The following is a 21,497-nucleotide window of genomic DNA, read 5'->3' on the forward strand; positions in this document are numbered from 1 at the left end:
TACCTTTATGTGGACGCTTGTTTTCTGCTGCAGCTGCCTCCTTCTGTATTTAATCTCGTTTTATTTGACGTTACTAAGATGTGATGTTCATGTTTGTCGTTTCTCCAGCAGACTCTCGGTCGATTCTTTGAAAGCTTCCAAAAGGACGACGCCACTGTGTAACCATTTCATATAAAAAAGAAAATTCCTTGACACGTCCCTGATTGAACTATACATTTTCCCTCTTGTGTTGCCCTGCAGCTGTGTCATGTCATTCTGCAGCAGAAAGACAGACAAAAGCAGATGCTTTGGAATTTTAAGTGAAATTCGCAGAAGGCTAAATGCTTTGTCTTGCGGTTTTTGGCGTGTTTCAGCCGCTGATGAGTGGGTCAGGTGGACAGTCGGGGTGATAAACAGCCTGAGAGGAGCAGAACAAAAAGAGGTGGAGAACGGTGGAAAGACAAAAGAGGCGGCAGATGTTAACTGCCCAATGACATAGCCGAGGGGTAATTGTACAGTGCCTGGATTCCTCTGTAGTGAGCGGTCTATATTGTGCACGCATATGCCCGTGTTTGTACAGTATACGTGTGTGCGCAAGGCTTTGCGCGCGTTTGTGTGTGCGTGTGTGTGTACATTGCAGCCACAGGCAGACACATGGGAGCCTGAGGAGTGGTGAATATTACAGAGGAGTGGACCACAGAGGGACCAGGCCCATCGCCAACAGACAGGCCCCACTCATAAATCCTTTCCACACTGACGCCTCTCCCCTCTGTCTCTGTCTCTCTTTCTCTGTCAATCTGTCTTTTTTTCTACCTCTTCCACTTAACGTTTCCCTGTTGCGTCTCGCTCACTCCGCATGACTTTGTCTCCTTAGCTGGAAAAAAGGGTAGTCACTGATAAAATATTCAGTAATCGTGCATCCATCCCTTAGTGGACAAGATCGGCGGGTGGGGATATAGAAATAGGCCCTTGTCCTAGGTCTTGTGGTAACAGCTCACTTACGTGTCATAACATTGTAATGCGTGTAAAGAATATAACCTTTGACCTACTTTGTACAGCTGCTTGTTAACTTCAGACTTGAACATTTCTCAGCCAAACTCAACTAAATTCTAGCAGACGGCAGTCACCTTTTCACCCTCAAATCATCAAACCTCCTAAATCCCAAATCTTCTCCTCCATTAAAACTTCATGGATTTTATTTGAACTCACATTCTGTCAAATCCTCACGCGCTGTCTGAGACAACATGTTTCCCAGCCACAAAGAAGTTTTTGCTCTTAGAAGTTTGTTTCAGAAAAAAAAAAAAAAATCCTAAGCTAGCAAATGAACTCTGGAAAGTAATTGGGGGGAACATTGGTGTGGTTGAAATGGGTGCGCAGCATGTTCACATCTGTCTTCCAAAACAATAATGTTTCTAACCTAATATGACACAACCAGTTGCAGTCAACACTAGGCTACCTTCATCAACAGCAATCGGTTCAGACAACGGTGCTTTCACGGTTAGAAAAACTGCTTTCAGTTTGACTTCACCAAAGATGTAGCACTGACATTTTCATGTACTGGTTCACCACTGCTGCAGCTCTGTACCACAGTAATCAAAATACAACCACTCTATCTAAGCCTCACTTACCTTGCAGGCCGGTCACAACATCTCAACTCATATTTTGGCGGATCCCGGTCAGTCACACATAAGTACCATGTAGTTGCAGTGTTGCTACTCAAGGCTTTCAACCTCTGTGCCCTCCGTCCACCGGGGACCATCCCTGAATGCCCCCGACTCACTGTAAGTGAGTGAGTGAATGATGGTGTTTCTACCACTGCTCAGTGGAGAGATGAGCCACAGTCTACCAAGCTGCTGTGTTTTCTTCTCTGGAACTGCAGGTAGACAGAGGAGCACTTGCTGCCCTCAGAGCAAATAGACTATTTTCATTACATATTCATGTATTATTATTAAATGAAGGAGAAGAACAACTACGCATAAACATAATGGGGCTTAAAGGTGTTCAGAAATGGCCGTTTGTCTCCTTCCACGAGTTGCTGCACGAGTTTATCCGAGTATTAAAGGAAAACGAATTTGATTGGTCGTCATCGAGCGGGCGGGATATTCAATGTTAGGGGCGGGACCAAGCTCGGTGTGTCATTTTTCATTTCATTTCTTTATTTATTGAATTGGGACAGTGCACATTCATCAACACTGACGCATTAAGCATTAGTGTAAATGTGCCGGACTTAGCACAACTGCTAAATTTCAGCCGCAGTCCCAAGGCAGGTTTCTAAAAAACATAAACACAGAAGACTTTAAAACCTTGTGATGACAAGTCATACAGTGGACAATTACAAGACAGAACACAGACAGACAATATCAAGGCAAAACAGACGCAGACATACAAAATAAGAACAGACAATTTTAACCCATTGTTAAAGAACAATATACCATACATGTCCGGGAACAGACAGTGTTTAAGCTATATGAGTACATGTCTGATTTGTTTTTAACCAATGTTTGAGATTTTTTTTAAAGAGTAGGCTAAGTAGTTGTCGCAGTTTCTGATGTGTGGTGTGTATGTGTGCGGTGTGTTTAGCTAATGTAGCTAACTGTTAGCTAGTAGGCTTGTTACATTATAGCTTGCTAACTTAGCTAACAAGGCTAAGTGATGGACCGCAGGGATCCGGAGGAGGAGAGTGGAGTAGGGATGGAGGAGAGTGTCAGTGGTGGTGGACGAGTCTCCTCCATCATACCCCTCGTTTTTCTCATACATTTGATTGACGGATGACCGATCCAATAGCACTGGCTGATGAATCGTGAGCAACATGACACATAATTTGTGCTCCTGCATAGAGTGCCGAAGCGGAAGCAGCCCCATGGGTCCTCAATTCGGAAAAGTCTCCATACGAATGAATGGGAGTCCAAGATTTATTTCGTGATCCGTTTGAATTGTGCCATGACAAAAAAATATGTCCTCTACCTGTTTAAAACATCACGTTTCATGCCGAGAAATCAGCCGTTTGTTGTAAAACTATTGTAAAATAAAATCCCAAAGAGTCCGCAACCAGAAAGACTACAAGTCGCGTAGGTGACGTCACACACCAAATGCCGCCCTTTCCCGTGTCAGTTGGTGACGTATTTTTTGTGGGACACCAGATTTGTAGTCCGCAGAGCGTCGTCACACAAAATACATTCTTCTGTTGCCGTTTTACGATAAACGGCTGATTTCTCGGCATGAAACGTGATGTTTTAAACAGGTAGAGGACATATTTTTTTGTCATGGCACAATTCAAACGGATCACGAAATAAAACTTGGACTCCCATTCATTCGTATGGAGACTTTTTTCGATTTGAGGACCCATGGGGCTGCTTCCGCTTCGGCACTCTATTATCCAATGCGGAAAAAAACTACCCCACTTTCACCCTGAATTTAGTCGAAAATAGAATTTTGCACAAAGTTTGGGCTACATCGTCTGATAGACAAGTGATTACTTTAAGACCCATAGTGGGCTCAAATTCAATTTTCTTTTCTGAATACCTTTAAGGTCTTCTTGAGTTTCGCCCATTCAGACCAGAACACATTGTGAAGTATAGCGGGAGATACATATGAAAAATAAAGTCATTGAACGTGTATAGCCTCGGACGAAATCATGCTTGCAGAAGTGTTTTGCAAAACAACCCCCACAATGCAGCTTCACCATCGTTGGCTGATGGAGTTCACGTTGACTCGTGCCCATCTGCCCACCGTGACTCCTTCCTTTTTCCACTCACCAGCCAAGGTGTCAGAGCAGCAGAGATCTTTTCAGCAGGCAGAATGTGTAGTGAGTGGCAGAAATGAGATTGATTTTAATCAGAGAGCCTATAATTACATTGCTGCTGTTGTTGTCACTGATGCTGACAACAGCCAGCCCTCCTCTCTGCCTGTCCTTCAGTATGACTATATCTCTTTGTCTCCATGCCTAAAGCCTGTCTCACCGTCCGTCTGGCTGCGTCTCACCCCACCTCCCTGTATCCCTCTCTGAGAACCTGCTGCCTGCCGTCCTGTCTTTCTGCCTTGAGTTTCCTGCATGTCTTTCTATTAGTCACCATATAATAAGTGGTGTTTTTACTTATTTATGTGCATGTCCCTGTGACAGACTTTTACACGCACACTTCTGCCAGAAGGAACAAATAGAAAAGTAGCCTTGAAACGGTCGCTCACAACAAATGACCTTGGGACAATTCACAACCTTCTGTTGGGGTCTTGTGTGCTGCTGTCGCTTGTGTTTCTGTCCCCATCTCACCTTGTGTATATGAATGTACCGTCTCTTGCAATGGGTGGCCTTGTGCAGCCAAACACTTCCTTTTTACAACACCTGCCCGGGAGTTTGCTTTTGAGTTCAGCTATTCACATCACAGTTGAGAAAAAGCGCACAAATTGATTAGAACTCCTTCAGTTCTGTAGAGTTTCTGTAGGATGCGACCTTTATTGAAAAGAAGTGTCGCCAAAAATGTAGGGGCATTTATTTATTTAATTTTTAATTTTTACATTTTTACAAATGCTAGCAGTAAATTTCTGCTTTAATACCAACCAATGGCAAATGGCACGTTCTTTGCACCTGTCTAATGCACAGTGTATTTCGCAAGTAATTCTTACAACTCGGATGAAACTCGTGTCTTACTGTGACTCTGAGAAGCAATGAAAAAACAAACAGACAAAAACACTCTTACAACTGGTTAAAACAAAGGTATAAAAAAAGAACTGCCACAGACAAATGAAAGCGCAGTGATGTGTGATGTAGTTTACATCTCACGCCTTCTTTGTTTGTAGTTCATTAAAGCGATACAGCAGAGTCTGCCACGCATTATTCTGCTGCAACAAGTGATGGCGTTTCATGGCAACATTCGGATCTAGGTGTTATGTGTTGGTGGGAGTCATGTGCAGGGTCAGAGTTCAACAGTTTCCCAATCACTGCTACTGATGTAAACCCAACGTGCTGAAAAATTAAATGAGTTAATGTATCATTATTAAACAAAAATACATCAATTATTCAATCTAACTATGAAAAGAAGTTTTGGAAAGAGGACACTTTTAACTTTGACCTGCTGGAACAAAATTAAAATGACCTGCCGTAAATTGTGTAAAGAAAAATGACATAAATAACAATGGATTTTTGCGCTATTTTCATTTGCGATCGTTTGTTCATATTTTTTTTATATTCATTTTTTATGATTGTTTATTTTGTGGTTTTATTTATTTTATACTGGAGACATTTCTTACATGTCAAACTTTGATTACTGTGTGGTGTAAGGTGGTTTGTGTTCAGTATGTGACAGGCAGACACAAATACAAACTTACAAGCCTTATTATGTTTGAATTAAAATTCTATATTTAAAGTCTGAATTAAGGAAACTAACTTGAATAATTAATTGACAAATATGTTTATATAGCAATATAATGTTTTTTTCAATGCAAAAGTCAAATTAAAATTTAATCAACTGATTGTAATTGCTTTTCCAAATGCAGTACGGTACCAGTTCAGATATTTACTAAAGGTTAACCATCGATATCTATATGAAATTGTCTAACATATATACGTATATAGAACTGATTCTCTCATATCTAAATTAAACATCACTGAGTAATTCTCGCAATACAAATGCAAAGGCATTGATTCAATCTCTAGAAATCTGAGTAAAATTTAAAAATTTAAAACTTTGATTTGAGCATAATCCTGATAACATGGAGCCAGGTCGGTGCCTGGTGAAAAAGGTCCCGTAGCCCTCCTTGTTCAGGAGCCGTTGCATCCGTCTGTCTGTTCATGTTTGACATGGCAGGGTGCAGCGTGGTGAACTCTGCTGCCTGGTGGCGCACAGGACTTGTGACACTGCTTATCCCCACACAGCGAGACGCTGTCGCCGCAAGCATGACAGAAGGGCATAGGTCAGGGGTGGGCAATTATTTTTTCCAGAGGGCCACACTGACTCCGATAAAGTGAGTGAAGGGCCACACGATTCGAAATGAAATTGAAACATCAAATATTTATTGCTGAATTATATATAATTATATATTAGCCTCTATAACTACATATATTTGGTGGAAATGATTGCATTACAATAGGCTGACAGCCCACAATCCATGTAATCGCATTTTAAACTTATATCCATCACAGATCGAGATCACTGAAGAAACATGCTGTATTATGATATAAATATGGACTCAAGGCAGATTGTTTTATCAAAACTTACTGACCATAAATGACTGCACCAATTAATAATGTTCACAGACACCTGAATAACATAGGTTAAGCACTCAGATCCTTTTCTGTTCTGATTCAGTGAGACTGTTCTATTTGTATGTAACCTTTTATTTATGAAGAAACACAATACTCATTTGCTGCTGCCTATACAGCACCAACATGAAAAAAAAAGACTGATTTGATTACAAGCGTAGCCATTGGTGGATGGAGGCTTCAGACGCACGTGGCTACAATCAGTCATATGGTCGATCACGTCAGAAAACCCAGCGATCTCATAAAATGCTCTTTTAATCACAGTTTGCTAAACCTTAGTGTTTGGGAAATAATAATTAGGTGCCGTGATGGGGCTTTGTAACCGTCAGCAGTTATGACATGATTCGGCTAACGGAGGGTTGTGAAACACCGGCCCGGTCCCACGTCACGGTCTCCCGCTGACAGGGTCGCGGTGGTCAGAAACTCCGCTGTGGAGAAAACCTGCACCACAGCGGCTCCTCTCTCTCTTCCGTCGGAGCTCCGGTGTCAGACAGAGAAAGAGACTGAGCAGCCGTTCATCACTGTCTTCTACCTGGAGGAGGTTACTTTCTGTGATGTGCAGGCTCCTGTTCTAACAGGGCTGTCACTGTTTCAAACAGCTGATTAGTGTGCATCAACGTAATAAAAGCAATCGGGTCATAATAGCAGTTCGGCTCGCACTTCGGCTCGCGGGCCGGATTGAGACGGCATGCGGGCCGGGTCTGGCCCGCGGGCCGTAAAATGCCCATGTATGGCATAGGTCAACTCCTCTCTTCTCCTTCCATCACCCTGAATGCCAGCGGGCAGAACGGACTCCCAATTAAATGACTGTGATTCCCTCATAAACAAGGTCAAAGGGAGAGTTTGGGGAGAGCCAGAGCATTGGTTTTGGACCAAAAGAAGCAGAGGGAGGGAGGACAAGCGGAAGAGATGTAGCAGCAGAGGAAGGGAGAGAGAGATAGAGGCCGGGTGAGTGCGCACGGAGAGGGAGGGAATAACTGGGAGGAAAAAAGAGAAACAGAAAGAAGGGAAAAAGAGAGGGAGATTTGAGAGACAGAAGGAAAAGGCAGTATTAATATTCACAGACTCCCAGCGCTTCCTAAATATTTTATTACTTCCAGCTGTTTGATGTTAAGGAGACTCACCAGAGAGCCCCCCCACTCACACACTCACACACACACACACACACACACACACACACACACACTCACACTAATAAAAATGGATACATGCACATACTATCACAAAGCCACATGCGAGTAAATACCAACACACACACACAAGCTCGCAACCACATACTCACAGTCACATGAACAATATGCACAGAAACATGAAGACCAACACACACACACATGCATATGAAAACATGCATGTTTACAGCCCAAAACTAGCACACACACACACACACACACACCAAACCACATGCAGTGTCGACACATAGCTGTACATAACCATAACATGCAAAAGTAAGAATGCATTTAGAAGAACTCACACACATGCAAATGTGCACCAACACTACATCGATCCTAATCTGTTTTTCAGGAGTTCTATCACGTTTATTCATTTATTTATTGGCTTATTTATTTATTTGCGTATTCATTATTTGTTGGACCGACTCTCTTTTTATTTGCGAGCTCGGTTCCGAGGGGAGAGCAGGAGAACATTCATCTTCTGATGAGAGCAGTCATTAATTCAGAACAGGCCCATCCCTCGCTGTCTCCCTCTGTCAGTCTGTCTCTTTCTCTCTGTCCATCAGACGGGCTCCCTCGCTCTCTGTCTCTGCCCATCAGCCCGACTTTCTGCCACTGCCTCTCCCTCTGTGTCAGTCTGTCTCTCCTTCTCTGTGTTTCCCAGTCTCTCCCAGTCTCAGTCAATGTCTCTCTCTTTTTCTCTCTCTCTCTCTCACACAGCTTTATCCGGCATCACAACCTTCTCCGTCTGAATGTGAGACTGTATCCTGTGCAGATTCGTTACGAAAAACGCTGTCTACGTCTGAAAGCGATGCGTCCAGTTCTACAGATCTACCTCCACTCTACAACATGAACAGGAAAATGTCTGAATTCCTTCTTTTTCTTCACTTTCTGTTGACAAACATCGTCACATATCATCACCACAAAATCTCAGCTGATTGACCCACGATTACCTAACTACCACGTGGACACCAACCAGTCTTGCGTCACTGTTATATAAAAACCCAGCCCTTTTTCTGCCTGTACTTATATATGAGGCCAAACTTTTCAATTATATCCACTCTGGGTCTGAAAAACATTTAGTGTGGACATAGTGCAAACCGAAAACAGCACCACGTTAAATGCGGTTTGCTTCGCTGGTGAGGGGGTGTGTGTTCCCAGTGCCTTTGATGATGAAATTTGATTCAAGAAGGCCAGTTTAAAGGTTCATCTATGACTTTTAAGGCTTATCAGATGCCAAAACACAGCACAGTAGTTTATAATACTCTGAGGATTTTACGACTCTGGAAAGAGACAAACATTTTATCCTTAAACTGAAGAGTGTGGCGTTCACATTACACTACCAGGAATGTGTGTTTGCAAAAAGTTTTCATTTGAGCCTCCTGAAAATAGAAAAAAGTTCAATCTGAAATCTTCACACAGCACAACTACAGAAGAATCTGCATGTTCTTTTGTACCTTTCCCATTCCCATCATTGGGCTACTTTTCGATCACTTGACCTCTGACATTTTTTTGATTGGATCTTTAAAGGTGCATTGTGTAGGAATTATTCCCATCTAGCGTTGCGGTTGTATATCGCTAGCAACTCAATCGTATTTTTCATGCTGCATTCACGTGAAATTGGGCAGACAGCAGACGGACGACAGCCGCTGCACGTAACGGCATAAACAAGCCTCTATGTAAACAAGTGGTCCGTCAGCACGAGGCAAAACAATACATGTGACAATATGTTGTCATGGCGATGTGGTATTGTTTACTTGACCCACGTTTTACCGGCTTTCTCTCGACTTCTGTGACTAAAATGACATCTGGTTTGTTACCGACAGCCGTCTTCCCAACTGCACTTGAATGCAGCATCAGTGTAACGCTCCATTCTTCCTCACTGCGTTACCGCGGTGACTTTTCACAGACGCCACCTCGACCTGAGCCGACAGCTCCGGTGTCTCCGCTGAGTTTCCATGGTTTCCTACCGTCACGCTGCCACTGAACGTAAAAACATGGCGACACGACATGGCAGCCAGCACCGAGCTTACCCGCTCCATGTATATATGAATGATACAGTATGAACGGCAAATTTAGAGCTTACCGGAACACTTCAGTTTGTTGATGGGGGTGATTACTGATTAATGAAAAACAGACTTTTGAACCAAATAATCGATTTTCGTGAATAGATAACAGGAGAACTTACACAGTGTCCCTTTAACCCCTCTCCTTTGTTCATACACACATAGGCCTATACCTTCTCATGTACTATTTTTCAATGGATTTTCCATCAGGGCTTTGGGAAGTCTGAGGAAGGGTTGTGAACTACCATATGCTTTTATCCTTTACTCAGTGAGGGTAAACATTAGAAATACGGTGTTCGCACAGTCAAGTAGTTTCCCTGGAGTGTGTGCTTGCATGAACCGCCAAGATTGGACACAGAGCTGTGCTGGTGGATGACATGTTGTGTTGTTGACAGATAACCCTGGATGTTAAGATCTCTGCACTGGCATCACCGCTGTGCCCACGCTGTTGGTCTCACTGAAATAAATTGGGGGCTACTGAAACGGTCTGGACGTAGCCTTACTGTGGACATACTCTAACTTGCAACGCTCCCCCCACCACCCTTATTCTTTCCCTCTGTCTCCCCCCTCCCTCTATCTCTCCTCCTCTGATCCGTCTACCCCCCATGTTCCCAAGCCTGTTAATCAGCAGATTGTTAATGAAGGCCTGAGTTCAAAGACAGAGAGAGGGAGAGAGAGAGAGAGAGAGAGAGAGGAGGCACAGAGCAGTAAGATAGGGAGGAGTTTTGGACCAACTGTCTGTTTGTCAAAACATGTCCACCCGTCTGTCTCTTTGCCTGTCTTCTCCTCTGATGTGAGTCCCTCAATGAGCTCCCCGCAAGGACCACAACACAGGATTTGCTCTTTGGGTTTCCCTTTCATGTTCCATTAAATGTGAGCGAGAAGGAGACAGAGAGACAGCCAGAGAGGGTGAGAGAGAGATTAATTACATGTTTCAATAATGGAGATGAATTAGTATTATTTAAACAGTGACAGTATCAACTAGTTGTCAAGCATTTTGCGAGGCACACACTGGAGTTCTAACTTTAATGGGTAAATTCATGTCTCTCCGTGGCAGCCTGAAAGTCATCTCTTCACATCTTTTCTCTTCTTCCCCTGCTCCTGTACATCAACCACGCTGGCATCCCAAATTGTTGTTTTCGTGCATATCATTTCATGTTTATTCCTACCTATATTAAGCTTCCCAAAGTTTGAAAATCTTACTGACATTTAGCTTTTTGCTACTTTTACCAGAACTTAGACAACCCACAGCTTTTATGGAAGACAGCAGCACAGAGGAAACTCTCAAAGTGAAAATGGTCAAGTTGAAGCACTAACCAATCAAACCCTTCCCCCTCCCCATTGTCCTGGTTGATGCCAACACAAAAGAGAAAATGTAAAAAGGGAAAAATCTGACATATTGCCCATGAAGATGTCACAAAAGCCCTGGAAAACCATCAGGGCTCCGCAGCCTTGGCCCCTATTTTAGTGGATGACAGGAAACAGTGAGGGGAGAGGGAACGAAGGCACTGAGTTACTGTAGAGAGGAGAGCGTGAGCTCCCAAACCACATCCCGACACCACAGGCCGACTTCACCCTTTTTAACAGCACCATATTTCCCCAAAATGTATCAGACGTAGCACGTGATCACCAAATGGCAGTGAAATCTCTGATAAATCCAGGGAGGGAAGTGCTGTCTGCTAAAATCATTTACAGGGGAGTGACGGGGGAGAAGTGTTCAACAGCTATAGACGCAAAACAAACTCAAACATGTGCTCAGTCACATACACACAAACATCTATGCATACAAGCACCCATTCATCATCAGTAAAATGGGTAAGAAAGGGCACAATTATCTGTAGTTCCCAACCCAACCTTTCTTATAAGCCTTTGAAAGGGCTGTGAGATTAATGTGATTATTAACCGAGAGAAGAATAGACAGTAAGAAAAATAGGCACACTTATGAGGTGGGCTTCTGAAAAATCCTCAAATGAAACCATCGGAGAAGATAATATCGTTCTGAAACGGCTCTCAGCTCAATCTGGGCCAGTTCTCAAGGTTCATTTCAAAGAGGTCAAAATCAACCACATGGATGGATCGTGAGATGAAAGTCCCCTGAGAGCTTGAAGCCACCTGCTACTATGCACCAGCTCCACCTTCCTGTCTTTGTCTGTGACATTTTTTTGCTGCAAGGTGATCATTACTGGCCGAGTTCTCTGACTGTCAAGCAAGAAATGTTAACAGCAGCGACTTCGTTAAGAAGCATCAGCCTAGCAACACCGAAACCTTGTACCCCCGTGCCGGTGCCTGGCACTGTAGAGACGTTCAGCTCTGTGTCTGTGGGCAAGACGGCACTGTCTTTGCTTTAAACTAATATACTGTACACTAAATCATGAACATACACAACACTCAGTGCAATGTTGTACATCTGTGTGTGGCCAGTGGTTGCGAGGTATCAGGCTAGAAACCTTGACTATCCATTGACTTGTTTCTCCAACTGTTCATCCACCGAGGGCAGGTAGGCTGTGTTGTTTTGCACCGAACATCTTCTAGTTTTTCTTGCCCTCACAAATGGGAGCTGTCCTGCATTAACCTAAGAGCTTACTGTTGAAAAGCTCCAACACTGGAGTGCAGAAAAAGAAACTGCACTCCATCTATGGCGATATACACTGGTATAAGATATATACTGAAGTAACAAGGTCTCTGGTTGAACTCTCACAAGAAGGAGATGAGGGAAGTGAAGAAAAACCAAACAGCGGGCATCCGCCTCATACTCGACTCTACAGGGTGCATTTGTGTGTGTGCGTATGTTTGTGTGTGTGCGTGTGCGTGCGTGTGTGTTCGTATGTTGTGGGTGTTTGTGTATCTTTTCTCCAGCAGGACCCCCAGATCAAAACCACAACCCACTCTCCCTCCCCATGTCTCTCTCTTTCTCTCTCTCCCTCTCTTTCTCCATCTCTCCACCCCCTCTCTCATTAAAAACTGCAGGCCCTGGCTTCTAATTAAATCCCACTTGAAAAGTCTTAAAGTCAGCCTCAGATTGATTCAATTTGCATTTCTGAACAGAGAACATTGCCTAAAAGGATTAATAAATTGGACGAAAAAATGCCTTCTTTCTGCGCCATGCCGTCAGAGCTTGTAAGACAACATCCAAAGAGAAATATCCCCCCTCACCAAACGTCTATCCAACATATGCTCTTGCTTTCTCTCTTGCACGTCCCTCCCAGGATGCCAGCAGAGATGGGAAGTGTGTATCAGGACTGCGTGAGTGTGTGCGCGCACGCATGTCCTCGTCTGTGGAACAAGCGCGTAGTCCTCTGAGGCACAGTTGGGAAGGAACACACGCAATCTGACTCTCACTGTTTGTGCGTGCGCATGTGTGTGTGTGTGCGTCTGTCTATTTATGTCCATGTGTGTGTGTGTGTGTGTGGTGGTGGGGCGGTATTTGTGCGCGAGTGAGAAGGGCGACTTTGCTGGATTGTGCCAGAGCGCTGAAAGTGACGAGGAGGCACAGTGGGAAAAAGCTCCATGCCGTACGTACTGTCTGTATGTGCAGAAACAGGCCGTGATGGTGGAGTCATGCCATTGGCTAGTGGACACCTACAGAAACATGTTTGGAAATCCAAAAAAACACATTGCCAGCTAAGAGAGCCAGATTCAATTAGGGTGATAAAATGAAAAGAGCAAGCAAGACATTCCAAACAGACCGAGAACTGATATTGCTGCCAAAAGAAAAAAGGCAAACACTAATACGAGAATTTACGTTTGCGCTGACACAATAGGTCTGTCTCCAGAAATTGTACATTTATAGGTTCTTTGTATGTTCCTATTATGCGTAACTGTGGAATCGTGCTAACAAGATAAGAGGAAATTACTTCTAAATTTCCCTCTGATGACAGCCATCAAATGAATTTGCATCTTCGAATCCAACGGTGCAGTACTTTGTACAAATGATTTCCATGTGCTTTGAGTGTGTAGAATAAGCTTGTTGCCAGGCATTTTCACTCTTTCAACCCTTAAAATGTTATTTTTTAAAAATGAAGCCAGATTATTTTGCTTATCTTTTCTGCAATACCTTTATCAAATACTTGTGATTATCCGGAGGCTACAGAGTCACATACTGAATAAGTCTCTTTATGATTTCATAATCTTTGCATCAGTGAAGAACATCTTGGCACACATAGGTAAAACTTAATCACCTGTCAATTGACTCACAAAATTCACACAGTTTTTCTTTTACAAAAACATTTCACGAGAATCAAACAATTGTGTCTACTAATGGGTTTTGTGTGTGCAATTTGTTGAACCTTAGGAATGTGATTTATAGAGGAGTGGTCTGTTGGATGGGACACATTGTCAGTGTTATTAGTTGCCAGTCAAACTGGCTTGTATAATGGCTGATGGACTTTCATAGAGTGTTGGTAGCTCAGTTGTTGAAATCGTATTAATAATAAAAGAAAAACAAGAACCATATGGAGACCCTGACTAAGACACAGGCACACATTATACAGTATAAGCCTCGCTGCACATTGTTTGGTTGGTTTACCTTTAATGACTAGAAAACTTTTAACACATCTGAGTCGCATCTGTCTGTAAAGGAAACAAAACCCAAAGAGCTTTATGTAATAAAAGTGAAACAAAGAGTCTTTGAAAACACCATTGTCATTGTTATAAAAAAAAAAGTTTGAGAGTTTTAAAAGGACAGTGAATGGCAATGATAATAAGCAGAGATGAGCTGTGCTCAGAGGAAAGCTCGCATACATCATGATGTAGTGAGTTGGATGTAATGAGAGGCCCTGCTTTGTATAAAACAACACTGACCCCTAGTGATATTAGTCAGAATTATCCAAGAAGACATTTGCATAATGCCTGTGCATACAACTGTGAGCACACTCATGTCACTGCATGAGGACAATGACTTCTTCATGGTGCAATACTTCCTTTAAAGTGCCTATGGTTTCCTGTATGTGAGTGTATGTTGTGTTGTTTTCCTTGTCTTGACTGTGTGTGTGTTTCTGTATGTGTGCACATGCATTCACAGGACAGAGTATGCACAAATTATGTATATGTGTGTCTATCAACCATGTACAGTCTTGAGAGCGTTACATTTAAGTACAGTGGCTGTGTACAGTCAGTGTATGTCCATGAGGTGTGTTTGTGTGTGTTCTAATAATGGTGCCTGGTGGACTCGGGCTTCCTTTGATGCGATGAAGGCCGACAGGCGTGAAACAGGTCCAATCAGGCGCGTGGGCGCTGCCAATTAACCCTTTTCACCGTGTGAAACCAAACATAATTGCCTGGGGTGCAGGGGGCCACTGGGCCATGGCCTGCCCAGCGTAGGCTGAAATGGGCATTAGCAGTGCTGCCAGGTGACCATTACACACAATTGAACTGCTGGGTGTTTTCTTCAAATCACATAGTTACAGTTGCTACCAGGCCCTAATTGGCATGGCATTACCAAATGGCTCCTATTTCTAATTTTCACACCTACACAATTTATCTGGATTATCTTTTCAGATATTGTAATGTGCCTGGTTTATTACAGTGCTGCAGGCGCACTGTTGCACAGCAATATTTTGCTTCCATTTCAGTGTGGATTGTATTTGGTTATGTTTGAAAATCTACAAATTGTGAAATGTATTTTAGAGTGTTATAAAGATCTCAACTGGAACAAATAGTGGTTAATAAGTTAAGCTTTGTGTGCACTGATAATCAAATTTTATTCATGTTATGCTCAAGGCAAATATCCCACATTTTTAGTCAAACACCCAAAACTAGAGCACAGCTTAAATGAAACTACAGCAGCGCTCTGTGCCGCAGAAATACAGCAATAACATTTACTAAAATTCCATTCTTATTTGTCTTCTTTTCATATTCTTGTGATAAATTATTGATCATGGTTATTAACACTGTTTAATCAAATTAGTGTTTATTATTAATAAGGAACTTTATTTCTAATGTAAGAGTTACATAAGAAGTGCAAAACTCAGTTTCTGCAATATTCTTACTTACAATTCAGCAGTTGCAGCAGTTCCATGTGGGACTTTGGAAATAGTCTGTTCAGTGGGATAAAATACAACCTTTTAAATAAAACTACAGTATGTAGGAACTTCTTTGTAAGAGTTTTTTTTATTTTATATCTGTATCTAATTATTTACAAATGATAATCAACAATATATATATTTTAAAAAAAGGTTTCCACAAATAGTTTTACCTGAATCTAAATGACTTTCCGCAAATGTATTGCTAGTGAACCTGTGACGAATCTCAAGGATATTGAAAAGTTTTAATAACTCACTAGAATAACAGAATAAAAACAAGCTTTATTGTTCAAAAATGCTCAACTCATGAAATATGACTCCAGTTTCAGATAGTATTTCCATTGTGTTTACATACAGTGCAAAAATAAATATATATATATATATATATATATATATATATATATATAAAACCAGTGAGTCGACAGAAAACAGAAAACTTGCTGTCAAGGCCTCCAAACACGTGAGTAATGTTCATTTAAATATATGTTTGTAAAATGTGTTTAAAATATCAATGCCAGCACTGGCCTCAAAAACAAGTGAACAAAAAGAAAACAAATCAGTTGAGCCATAATAGTGTAACCGTTTATATCTTAAAATAGGGCCTGTGAAACACATGCCATTTATTACAACTGTAACATGAAAAAGATACACAGAGACAGAGAGAATGAGGCACAAACTTAAAATGATTATATAAAAATATCAAAGAACAAGCAACTGGTCCCTGTTTAAAGACAGTTTCAGTTGAAATATTGCTAGATATATTCCTACTGACTGTAATGTTAAGTATAAACCTGGGATGTTAGAGGGATTATTTTTGATTTACCCATGGGGTAAAACTGAAAACTGAATCTAGATTTTCCTTTTCATCATATTATTTGAAATACTGTGGTCTCACCGGCAGGGGTCGCTGATACCCCCTGGTCTCCGTCCCCCCGCTCGCTCTCCTGCCTTGTCTGACTGACTGGCCGACAAAAAAATGTTGGCAAAACACCCCCTCCTCATCGTGTAGAAAAAAATGGCGGACAAGCGCTAAATCCACATCAGAAACAAACACACACGTTACAAAGCAAGGTAAACATCCTCGGATACGCCGAGCAACGTCTCCGTTGGGGCTCGGCTTCAGCGCTGAGCCCGGGTTAGCACGGGTTAGCGGCAGCGCGCTGGTATGCTCCCTTTTCTGCTAATGCTAATATTTATAATCAGGTCAACGAGCTAGCGAGCCACCTAGCATGCTAAGCTAAGCATCCCGGGCAGTGGGCATGTCTGTGTGTAGCCGCGCGTAGCATAGCATGCTGCTGTGTTGTCTGCGCCGCTGCTCCGCTGGTGTGTGTGTCTGTGTGTGTGTGTGTGTGTGTGCGCACCTACACACGTTTGTTTAGCTGCAGTCTTGATGCCTTGCACATTTGGCGGTAGCGTTGATTTAGTCTCAACTCTTGAGCAACACAATTAGCGCTGCTGTCACGTAAATGAGCATCTAGCGCTCATGCAAATGTAGCGGGGGGAGCAAGGGGGCTGTCCCCATGTGTTGGCTGCTTTGTGTTTTGAATGGAGCTCAACACATTCCGGCAATGTAAGTAAGACGGGAGGATTTTTGGGCCACAAATAGAAACATAACGGCCCCGTACAGATGTCAGACGAGTGTTAGCGGACGCAGGTTGAGTTTTGGACACTCAGAGAGCCAGCAACAGGAGGAAAGGTGTACCTGCCGGACGGTCTAACGCTCGTGTCCTCCTGTCACTCTCCCCCCAGACGGAAAAACAGGGAGCGGGGTCGCTTTAATTTGGACGCCATCCCCCTTGGCGGAGGAAAAAGGCGCACTTCTATTGAAAGGAAAATCATCCGGAGGGGAGAGACGCTGCTAATCGGTTATGAAGTTGTAAGGTAGGCATGTGTTTGTATGGCTGCCTGGCGCCTGATTTTACTTTTACATTGTGGGACCTCTCTCTCTGTCATCGCGCTTTTATCCGCTCATCTGTCTCCAACTCCCAGATAAAGCCGAGACGTTTTCTCGGCACATTCAAAATCTTTGGTTGATGTTTTCTTTTTTTCTTTTTTTTCTCAAGTGTCGCTGTGTTAACACTATATCATGCAATTCTTAATGTAATATATTGTGAACGTTTATAAAAGCCTTTTCTGTATTTTCCCTCAATGCCTCGTAGTTCTGCATCACAAACCGTATGGTGTTGATGTCATTTGGCCACTGTGGGACTGAGTGGATAAACAGCCACTTGAAGCTCTTGTTTATGTGACTCTGACCTGTTGACCTGTGTGTTGTGTCTGGTCGGTAATGCTGCTGAGCCCAGGTCTGGGTTACAGGGGTCACCTGGACTCAAAACATGCCTCCTGTCTCTGAACCCTTCTTCACTAATTGACAATGAGAAAGTTTGTAAACACTCCCCAGAGCCATCTTTACACATTAGTTTACATTAATCAAGAGGTCATACGTTTCACTGCCAATGGGACTGTTCCATGGAAATGTATAATTAAAGTTTTGTGTAGTTGCATTAATAGTATTTTGAGATGAATATGACATCATTCTTGGTTGTGTTTTATTTTTATTTTTGAAAGCTTTTGTAGTTTCAATTACTGCTGAATGTTTTTAGTATTTTATCCTCTTTGTTTCTATCAATTTCTATGCTGTCTACACCTAGTGTTAGTACAGCAATTATTTTGATCTTACAATGAATCTTTGTAGCGTGAAAAAGTTAATGCGATCCATATGTATTACACTGTTGGTATGATCCTGGGCCTCTTTGTTGAACTTGCTCCTGTCTGCCTTCCATGACAACCCCCTGCCTGCCATGAGGTCAGAGAGACAGTGAGCTGCAATAGATAACAGTGACAGCACTCTGGTTTCCCCCTTAAAACACAGTGGTATCCTAACCATGGGGTCTGATAGCCCTGAATTTTTATCGTTATGATCAATGTTTTGACTTAATAAAAGCTATAACACCCTTTATTACCCTTTTAGTTAACCCCTTAATGTATTTGTATTTTCTTAAATAGCTTGTGAAATTCACAATGCCTGATGTTATCATGTAGGTTAGGGTTATTTTATCAGGTTATTGTCCTAGCTTTTTATTTCAACTATTCAATATTAATACAGGATGGATATTCAACCCAAGAGAAATTATTTTGAGAGAGTTTAGCCTCACATATTTGGTATCTTCAGAAACTTTGGCGTGACCGCTAGAGAACTGTTGGGCTGTTTGGCATCATCAAGCTTTGACCTTGTCCTTGATAAGTCTTAATTTGGTTTACATGACCTTGTTTATTATGGCGGCACTATTGCATCAGATTCAAGTCATTTAGATGCTGTGTGATTTCTCTAATCTTCAAGGTGAAATACTGTTTGTGGTGGTGTGTTTTGTTCATGACCAAATTTTGAAATAATGTGATAAAGAGCTATCTATTCTGCATACACTGTTAGTACAGCTATTATAGACGTGATTGAAGCCAACAATAAGAGTGACCAAATTCCCTACACTCATGTTAATTTCATGCTTTTACCTCTCCTTGTCTTTAGAGTGGAGGCCACTGTTGCATCGCGAGCTTGGTCAGTATTGTTGGAGCATGAGGAAACCTGTACCACAGAAAGGTAAGACATTCTTACGCTACTCTTAGTATCCCCCTTCCACCAAATATTTGTAACAAATTAACATGCACAGTAACTTGCAGGCAAACTCAGAAGTTTGACACATTTTTCTTTGATTTTGTTTCAAACAGTCCCCTTGTTGTCTTTGCGTGGGCAGATTCGTGCATTAGCTTGTAATAGTCCTGTAATCCTCTACAATGGGTCGGGCAGGTATTGCAAGGTATTGACTGATGGGAAAATCACTCATGGTTGAGAGCTTACTCTGTCTTTCTTGGCTCCTCCAGCTATAGAGTGGAAAGATGCCAGAAGGATCAAGCACGCCCGGAGTGGACGGCCCTCCCGGGTGCCCTCACAGTACCAAGGTAAATAACGTGCTGCAGCCATTGATATATGAAGTAATGTTGGCAGACTTTGCCCAACTGTTGCCTCAGCGTTGCTTCATTAATCATCAGGATGATGTTTACTACAGATGTTGATGATGGATTTCAAGCCTTATGTTTCTATTTGTTGTTTTCAGTGTGTGGACTCACAAAACACTGCAGTAAAGCTGATGTATAATTCAACTAAAGATTTTGAGAACTGCATGGTAATATGATTAATATCGGCAATTTCTAAATATTCTTGTTCTTCTGTTCTACAGGGCACTTCAGTTGGGAGAAATACCTGAAAGAGACGGGTGCAGCCGCTGCACCTGCGTCATGCTTCAGACAGGTGGGCACATTGATCAGTCCACTCTTAAATGTTAAACCTGTTTGTAGATACGTCTTTTCCAGCCACTTTAGGGTTAGGTAGGGTTACCACTCTCCAGTTAACGTTTGTCTGTCATCACTCAGAGCCTCACACCTCCAGTTAATGAGTTCAAAGCCGGGATGAAGCTGGAGGCCCAGGACCCACGAAACACCACGTCCACCTGCATCGCCACGGTAGTGGGCCTGACGGGCTCGCGGCTGCGGCTGCGCTTAGACGGATCTGACAACAAGAACGACTTCTGGCGCTTGGTGGACTCCTCAGAGATCCAGCCTATTGGCAACTGTGAGAAGAATGGAGGCATGCTGCAGCCACCGCTCGGTGAGGACACACACACATACACACACATCATGAAAAAAATCAATTGATTTCACAGTATATTTTTCTTTCTTTTAATTTTTGGGGGGTTTGACTATTTTGTCCACTAGATGTCAGTGACTGACAGCTCAGATTGCCAGTGTGTTGTGTTAACTGTCTGACACAGCTGATGAAGCCACCTACTCAGGACATTCCTTTGTCAGATATCCATGTGAAAAAAGGCACAAGAGTTGATTTAGGCTGTGGTGCTGCAAACAAACAGTTCTGCTGATTATCTTCTTGATCAATTGTTTAGGAAATGTTCAGAAAGTAGAGGTAAATCATAATGTCACAGAGCCGTGGTGTCAGAAATGCTCTATTTTATCCAATCTGCATTCCAAAGCACAAAAGATGTTCGATTTATAACCAAAATATTTTTATGTGTCTTAGAGAAAAAAAAAAATCAAATGACTGTTTGCAGCCTTGGCTCTCTACACCTGCTTTACTCATTATGGTTGTCGTCATCCTCAGGTTTCCGTCTCAATGCATCATCCTGGCCCATGTTCCTTCTGAAAACACTAAACGGAGCTGAGATGGCACCTTCGCGAATTTTTCACAAGGTACCTGTACAAGGCTCAAAAGCGTCAACACGCTTTGTAGTTGCTGTCCTGTTTCATTTTATTTTGTAGTATTCTTATTTGGATTTGCTAGAGTTCACAGTCATGTCTTTTAGATTGAGAAAATCACCCATGACAAAGCTTGCTTCAACCAGGTTCCTTAAACGGGAGAAACACCAACATTTGGTTGATTATTCTGTTCATCCTCGGTACAAATAAAGGCCACGGGCCAACCTCCATACTTGACCCTTATCTTTCTCTCCATGTTCCCCAGCAGGAGCCTCCCGCTCCGGAGCAGAACTCCTTCCAGGTGGGCATGAAGCTAGAGGCGGTGGACCGGAAGAATCCCCACTTTATCTGTCCGGCCACAGTTGGCGCACTGCGTGGTGTCGAGGTGCTGGTCACCTTTGATGGCTGGCGGGGAGCCTTTGACTACTACTGCCGCTACGACTCGCGTGACATCTTTCCTGTTGGCTGGTGTTCCCTCACCGGAGACAACCTTCAGCCACCTGGCACCAAAGGTACGATCCTCAGCGGTAGGTGGGCGGCTTTAGGTACAAGCGTCTGACCGTTTGTGTTTATACCTTCGCTCACATGGTCAGTTGAGAGGAGATGAGAAAGGAGCCAAGGCTGTAACTTCTTTTACAAAACAGTCAGACGTCATTACGCCTCACCTTCTTTATAATGACTCGGCTTTTCACTTATCTTGGATCGTGGCAAGTCACAACAGATGAAACACATTGGGTTCCAA

The 21,497-nt window shown here is 42.7% G+C and overlaps 1 protein-coding gene across 3 annotated transcripts in view; it reads left to right on the top strand.

The window, feature by feature from the left end:
• The window catches only part of LOC146971697 (polycomb protein SCMH1), a 62,954-nt gene that overhangs the window by 29,891 nt on the left and 11,566 nt on the right, over positions 1 to 21,497 (top strand). Inside the window, exons 1-8 of one of the 3 annotated variants that reach the window (XM_085801116.1) lie at positions 16,427 to 16,561; positions 17,240 to 17,371; positions 19,017 to 19,088; positions 19,370 to 19,447; positions 19,726 to 19,796; positions 19,919 to 20,153; positions 20,661 to 20,749; positions 21,021 to 21,267. In XM_085801116.1, coding sequence (XP_085657242.1) covers positions 19,064 to 19,088; positions 19,370 to 19,447; positions 19,726 to 19,796; positions 19,919 to 20,153; positions 20,661 to 20,749; positions 21,021 to 21,267 — 745 coding nt within the window. In that variant the 5' untranslated portion in view covers positions 16,427 to 16,561; positions 17,240 to 17,371; positions 19,017 to 19,063. Of the gene's footprint in view, positions 1 to 16,426; positions 16,562 to 17,239; positions 17,372 to 19,016; positions 19,089 to 19,369; positions 19,448 to 19,725; positions 19,797 to 19,918; positions 20,154 to 20,660; positions 20,750 to 21,020; positions 21,268 to 21,497 lie in introns of those variants that run through there. The other 2 variants (XM_085801118.1, XM_085801117.1) reach the window with 2 other exon arrangements.

The sequence above is a fragment of the Trachurus japonicus genome, chromosome 16 (assembly GCF_045865225.1).
Source record: "Trachurus japonicus isolate A0001 chromosome 16, Traja_1.0".
Classification (NCBI taxonomy): Eukaryota; Metazoa; Chordata; class Actinopteri; order Carangiformes; family Carangidae; genus Trachurus; species Trachurus japonicus.